The sequence below is a fragment of the Echiichthys vipera genome (genome assembly GCF_963691815.1).
Source record: "Echiichthys vipera genome assembly, chromosome: 14".
Taxonomy (NCBI): Eukaryota; Metazoa; Chordata; class Actinopteri; order Perciformes; family Trachinidae; genus Echiichthys; species Echiichthys vipera.
In genome coordinates, this window is record NC_139839.1 from 22,203,588 (window position 1) to 22,211,342 (window position 7,755).

The window sequence follows — 7,755 nt, forward strand, 5'->3', positions numbered from 1 at the left end:
AACTGAATTTGTTCATTTACATATTTGTGGATTTTTCTCCTTAATGATCTGTCTACACTATATACTTCAAGATCCCTTGAGAACCTCTTTGCAAAAGCTGTCCCTCTTCAGCCTGTCAGCCTGAGTGCAGAGAGGATGTAGAGATCTGAGAGGAGTCCAATCAGCTAACAGCGCTCAGCACAAGGCACTTCCCTGGTTTAAGGACTGGCTGGGTAATGATTGCTGGGGATTGGCATGAATAATTTAGGATTGCATTAAACTGGAAGGAAATGGTGACTCATGGAAGAGGAAAAGTTGAAATGCTAAATGGTTTAGAGAGTGCTGCCTTCATATGCAGTGTCTGCCTGGCTTCCACGAATGGCAGCTTCCAGTGAGCTCACTGTGTAGCAGATCGTAGTACTGAATACATGCAGCACTGCATACAGCACAGTATAAATGTATATTTATTTAATATGAAGTTCAGCTAATAGACATCTGTTTCTGCAGATGTTTAAAACTCCCACTCACCATTTGAGTTTATTAAAAAGTAAAATAGAAGTGTCTTAGATCAAACTAATGATAGCTGATGAGCAGGCTATTAGTCACTGCAGGTCTGGGACCATGTGTGTGTGTGTGTGTGTGTGGGGGGGGGGGGGACTATTGGCACTGTGCAACTATACAACTTGCTGGAGCTGAGTGCTCTATAAATAGATCTCCCCTGCAGCTTTGGAGTCAAGAGTAGAGTTAGTGTGTGCATTAGTGGGCTGGCATGAAACATGAATGACTGGAGGTTGACAGGGAGGAAGAAAAAGAAGTGATGAACATCACCAGCCATTCAGAGCGTCACCAGTGGTGTTGCTGCATCTTCCATTTAATCCTGCAGTGACTGATGCTTAACTTGAGGGCATTGAGAAAAAAACACATGCAGCATTATCTTCATGCATGCAGCACATAGTCTAATACAGTAGTGCATTGATTCCAACAGGGCTCAGCTCATACATGGCTTGGTGATGTAATTTACAGTGGTTGCCCCTGGCCCAGTTCTTCTTCTTACATCCTGACCATGTGTGTGTTTCTACCTTTATGTATCTAACACATCCTAAATGTGTGAAACTCCACCATGCAGGACACATTCATTTACCCTTTTCTTAAGTGTCTCACCCTTGATAACACAAAGAACTTACCTTATGGCATGTTTTTTTCTGGTGAAATAACAAAGTCCAGGCACAATGTTTTGGAATGACCACGCTTCAGATCAGCAAAAGAAACCAAATCTGTTTCTTGAGGGTCTGATAAAATCACATGAATATCTAATGAAAGGGTGACATTAGAGCTGATTCTGTGCGTGTGCCATTTTGAGTTATGTAACTCTTCTCATCATGGCAGTGACAAAAACCAGAGGTCCTGTGGAGTGTCACTCATGCTTCAGTGTGAACTAGCAGATACTGCACCGGTCACCCTATTTTCCTAAAGCCAGTACAAACAAGTCTCTCGGTGGTCAGGAGGGACCAGTCAGTGGTCTGTTGGTCATTACAGTTTTTTGTTTTTTTTCTATAAATTTGCTAAAATCTAAAAATCTGTTTTTGCTTTCTCATTATGATGTAGCCTATTGTGTGTAGAGTGATGAGGAATAAGATGAATTTTATTCCTTGAATTGAATCTATAATGCAACAAAGTTTGGAAAAAGTGACAGGGTTCACATACCTTTTCACAGCACATTTTATATATGTATATGTTTATATGTATGTTTGTATATATTGCATTATATTGCATATATATTATATATATATCATATATATGTATATGTTTGTATGGTGTGTATATATGTATATATATACTATATATATATATATATATATATACATATATACACACACACACACACACACATATATATAGAAATATATACAGTATATATGTGTTTATATATATACGTATAAATACTGTGTATATATACACATATATGTGTGTGTGTGTATTTATATATATATATATATATATATATATATATATATATATATATACCATACATACACAGTAATAGCTGACATTAAACTATGGATGTCAGCATCATTGTGGCACTAAGGGAAAAGTTGTTGGGATCACCAAAGTCAGTAGGATTCACCCTCCATACATATCTGTACAAGATATCAATCCATCCAACAGTTGTTAAGATATTTAAGTCTGGACCAAAGTAGTAGACCAGCAGACCAACATATAAGAGAGCCACGCCACAAATTTTCCTAAAAAATTCAGTGGATGACTTATAAAATAATGAATGGTTGTACTCAGAGTATCATACACACACTGCACCAGGCTCTATAGCATAATCATTCCTCCTGTAACATCCGTGCCTGGTGCAATTGTTTTTAAATGACCTTGCTCAGTCAAGAGTAAAGAGCAAATCTCCATCAATTATGTATCTATATGGGCATGAATAATTCATCAGAGACAATCTGTATGATGGAATTTTGGGCGTTATGACACGTTCAGGTGCAGATACACAGTAGAAATGGCCCTATATCTTTGTACATATGACACCCATCTCGTATATCAACTGACTTATCAGTTTTTCTCAGCTTCATAAAGTACAGACCCGACCCAGTAATCCACATGGGTGGGTGGGGTGGGGGTGTAAGTGTCAGGGTGACCGTATTGTACATCCCTTGTGCTCTGAATGAGTTCTGTCTGCTGAATTTGATCTAATATCATGAAACAAATGCATATTAGGATATTAACTCCTTCCTAGTGTTCATTTCATACTTACTGGTTTGACTGGGGTGCTGTATTTAAAAGACACAGTATTTTAGACACTATTGTTACAATTTTTATGGATGATCATCAAATGAATTATTTAGCATACAACACCATTAAAAGGCTTAGCATTTCCACTTAGTTATTATCTTCCTATTTCCATACTCCGAGCAAATACACCTCACAGAAGCTGCTTCAGGACGCCACTGCCATGATGTCACGGCACCGGCGGACAAATAAACAGTTCAAAAAAGAAGACTCAATGTGTTGTTTGTTCTTTATTCTGTGTTTGCATGACTGAATACTTTGTAGATACAACCAGTCTTTTTCCAGTCCAGTCCCACAGTGTGTTCACTAACAGGCCACTCTGCACTGAGTGGTGCTCTCCTGGGACCTCGGTTATTTGATTTACAAGGCTACAACTACTACAGTCTGCTTTTACTGTTGTCTTGAGTGTGTCTGTAGAGGTTGCATGAAGCAGATTTACTCATTAGAAATGTGTGTGTGTGTAAGTGAGGCAGAGAGAGAAAGAAAGCTGTGAGTGGGGCTAAGCTGAGATTTCCTACATTCAAATGAAGAGTGTAATTACGGCAGAAAGAGCAGGCATATGGTACTACTGCAGACGTGTTTACACAGTGCACTCAGTTGGGGTTGGCTCATTACCAGAGGCGGAGGGGGGGGGGGGGGGGGGGAGAAGAGCCAGGGCAATCCCTCGCTTTCCTCTCTGGCGTGTGAACAAGCCTGCTTTAGGAAGAGCGATAAGCTGGTTCTTCACCTTTCTGTGAATCAGTTTGTTGACAAAAAATGTGTATTTGAATATGTGCCTTTCTACTTCTTCACCATGCCACCTTTGTTGTCCACGTTGACAGGAATGGTGGTCTCTGAGGACTCAATGGCCGGTCTGATCAGAGGAGCCTCTACAGTCAGAACCCCCTCAGGAGACAGGGAGGAGGCCACCTTCTCAACGTTAGCTGTAGAGGGGAGGCTGGAGGGAGCAATAGAACACAATTAGGTTATACGTCTAAGAAACACCTCCAGTAAATCTAGAGAGATCCCCCCAGAAAAAAGCATGAATGCCACTGCTTAAACCCGGACTGACAGAAACATTAATGCCTAAGTCACCCCAGGTAAAATTAGATCCAGGACCAGCTCAAGTCTCCTCAGTGCGTGTTGTGGCCCCTGGATGGCAGCAGAGTCCTATGAAGCTAAAGGCTGAGGCTGCTGCTACTGTTTTTCAGAGCATGAAATTCAGCTATCAGCAGCATCCAGCCCGACAGGCTGGACCCAACCAAGACTAAAGAGACCCTCAGCAGCAAAACCACAATCCCACAAGACCTAAATTCAGACTGAGAAATTCATTTCCTCCATAACCATTGCTGCAAAGCCACCTTCGAACAGCCAAAACAAGCCCGTTTGCATAATAAAGCTGTTAGTTTTGAAGGGCGTGGTTGACATATTCCTTTCATCCACCTGACTCCAAACGTGTAAAAAGTGTATTCTATCAAAATTATAAAACAATTTGTTTAAATTTTAAATTCTACAAGCTTATTCTTTGATAATGAATTTCAGAGCATTGAGCTACTTACGTATATTTCCTGGTGAAGCATCTGGACACAAAGCCGTGCTCGTCCTTCCTCTCCTCATGCTTGCCTGAGGACACAGACGACATACTTTTACCTAAATTTGGCATTAAACTGAAACACACATTCACTTTAAGGAGTTAAATAAATGGTCGTGGTGCACCAATTCTGCATCTTGTAGGCCTATGTATTTTGTAAATCTCAAGACTTTGACACAACACCAGTATTTGCTTTCTTATCTCGAGTTAGAGTTTGATACCACTCTCTACATGCATGCTACAGGATATGAAGCTAGCAGCCGTTAGCTTAGCACTACCAAGGGTAACAAAATCTGTCTACCAGCACCTTTGAAAGTCTGAGCATTGACACGATACATCTTGTTTAAAGTGTTAAAACCTTATTTATTCATTAGAGGTGCAGGTGGGCAGATTTTGTTAGCTCTGGACAGTAGCTGTTTTGACTGCTTTCCAGTCATTATGCTAAGATAAACTAGCTCCTGGCTCTAGCTTTATAAATGTTATTATTTTGTGTCTTATTGGAGTAATGCCAAGCAACCTCACAGTGACTCCAGGAAGTCAGGGCTGGCCAAGAAACAGTCAGCCACTTCCAGTCTTTGTGCTGTGTCAAGCTAACGGTTTCCTGGTGCTAGCTTCATCTTTGCTGCACAGTGGTAGCCTACTACTCTTCTCCTCTAACTCTTGCTAAGAAAGTGAGTGTATTTCCCGAAATATCATGACACATTTATTCATCAAGCACGTAACTGTGTCTATTAGAGATGCACACAAACAGTACAATGCCTGTGCTATGTTGTTTGTGAGGGCTTTGTGGTGGTATTTTTATCTTTTGCAGCTCGTCCCCATGTAGCGACAGCTGTCATAGAAGATCCTCACCGGTCTTCATCAGGTTCCATCACTGACACCAAGATGTCTAGCAGTCATGTTAAATCATTGCCCTTTATTCTGGTTCTAAATCCAGTAATGTGTTTGTTATGACAACGGGTTGATAATGGTACCCGTCCTCAGGGAACTATCCCCTTTTCAACAGGGCAACACTGACAGCGTGATAGTTGCTGTGCCAAGTCTGCACTTTTTCAATCAGGGTCATTAGTCCTAAGTATGCATGAGAGAGGGGGCTGTAGCATGAAGAGGTTGCTCTTTGACTGTGGTGTCAAAACTCTACACTCCTGTCGATGGTATCATCTTTAAACATATCCTTTGTATCTGGTGACATATGAGAAACATGAGGTGGCAAATTCCACTTGGACTAGACCCCGTGCTTTGTTTATCTGTTCCTGCCTGAGCCCTGTCACCCAGCAGTGAGGTATTAGGCGATAGTCCGGCCCAGGACCCCGGACCTGGACAAGATCCAGCAGTCCTTTTAAAGTAACAGACACACTGGGTGAGTCACGGCTAAATCGCCTACTCTAAGAGTGTGATTCTTTGTGAAATGAGGCTGAGACCGACTCAGAGAAAAGGGAGCTCAAGGCCTCAGAGGGCTAAGCTGTTATATGATGGTCCGTTCTACACACACTTCTTTAGGTTTGCACATTTTGCTTTGGTCCTTCATAAGTGTGGAAGCACAGTAAAAACATTTTACGGCAAGAAGTGGAAGCAGATATTTAATAAAACATCTTCTGCACTGGGTTCACTCTGAGCTGCTATAAAAGTTGACTCCCACATGTTGAATTGTGTGTTGTTTTGCATTTAGCAGGCGTGCAGCCAAAAGCCCCCGCCCTTCACTGTGCTAGAATTCAGTAAAATGCCTCAGTATATTATGTAACTATACAGCAATATACAGTATCCTCTTGTTTGACCTAGCAATAAGGTTTCCTGCCTTTTTATCTTGTGTCTTTTTTCTTTTTTTACAGTACTGTAGTAATTTCTCTTATACAGGGAAAAGACAAACCTACATACAACAAATGAGACATTCTGTCATCTACCAGCAAGTGCATCGGTCTTATAAGCACAGATGTTATTTTACTGTTGGTCAAATCAAAGACTGGCTCTTCCTGACAAGAAATTACCTTCAGCACCTCAGGTTTTCTATGAGGTTATGAAAACACCAGGCTCCTTGAATCTGCATGCACTAGTGGGGAACAGTACAGTACAAACAGGGGATCAGTGAAGGAGAAGTTAGTGCTCACCAGTGATCTCCACCACACCATCCTTGGTCTTCACCACCAGCTCTTCAGGAGAGAAGTGGTTGACATCCAGAGACACCTTCCAGCTGTCTTGGGTCTGCTTGATCTCTGATATGCCGCTGCTCAACTGGCGGGTCAGGGCACGAGCCTGCTGGGGCATCATGGGGGCTGAGTACATCATGGGGTTGTGAGGCATCATGGGGGCCATGGCGCCCATGTCCGAGGCCATCATGGAGGGCCGCATGTACCCCGGCCAGTGGGTGCTGGGGAATGTGGTGAAGTCCTCTGGCAGGGCCGGCATGCCGAAGGTCTGGTCGAAGATGCGGCTCTGGTGCCAGTCACGGAATGGGTCCCAGCTTGGGGTGCGGAGCATGGTGAAAGGAATATGTCTCTCGGCCATGGCTGCTGTGTTTTCGGAGGATTGTTGCTGTAATGAAGAGCTGGCTGCAGATGAAGAGCCCTTTGGCCTCTAATAATGTTTTCCCAACGTGCTGTCTGCCTCTCAGCTGAGAGCTTTTATACACACTGACACCACCCCTGTCAACAGAGCCTGACTCAAGCCCCCCGAGCTCACACCCCCAATGCCTTTATGGAAAGTACTAGAATATCTATTTGTGGCAGACGTAGCACTGGAATGGAATCCAACAGGGAGGCCCTCCCCAGTAACAGCTGCCCAGTGCACTGTTCAACCTGTCATGTGTAATCCTCCCTCCTCCCTCTTTGGGATTCAAAAGGGCCTGCTGAACATACAGACTACCAGACTCAGCTAAGACAAACATGCTATTTGTAACATGGCTCTGTATAGGCCATGATATACAGTACAGTACAGACAGTACCATGCTATTATCAGCCTCATATTGAATCAACAGAATCCATTTGTGACATGGATGAGAATGAATATGGCAGGCAGGCAGGCGGGCGCACACACACACACACACACACACACACACACACACACACACACACACACACTTTGGAAAAAGAAAAGTTGTGGTGTGATATTACTTTTTGCAAAGCTTTTATTTTCAATTTCTAGAGTCATCCTATTATGAAATTAAGGAGGATGCAATGCAGGGACTGAGGGGACAAACTATTAGGTCTACACACACATAATCCATAATATTCAGCTCACATTCAGCTTCACAATTGCCTGTTATCAAATGTCGCTGACATTTTTTGCAACCATTCGTGTTATTAATGTCATGAGAGGGAAATGAATAAGCTGTGGTTTCTCAAAGCTGCTGACAGCCTGTTATTGCTACTGAATGGCTTCACTGTATGTCACAGATGTGTCCCTACCAG

At 42.6% G+C, this 7,755-nt stretch overlaps 1 protein-coding gene across 1 annotated transcript; it reads right to left on the bottom strand.

Moving 5' to 3' along the window:
- Nucleotides 1–3,000: 3,000 nt before the first annotated feature.
- hspb1 (heat shock protein, alpha-crystallin-related, 1) lies at nt 3,001–6,991 on the bottom strand. Its single transcript, XM_083926506.1, has 3 exons — nt 6,457–6,991; nt 4,320–4,383; nt 3,001–3,718 (listed from the first exon to the last, which is right to left on the bottom strand). The coding sequence occupies exons 1-3, from the start codon at nt 6,851–6,853 to the stop codon at nt 3,562–3,564; spliced, it is 618 nt and encodes a 205-aa protein (XP_083782632.1). The 5' UTR covers nt 6,854–6,991; the 3' UTR covers nt 3,001–3,561.
- Between the last annotated feature and the right edge of the window lie 764 nt (nt 6,992–7,755).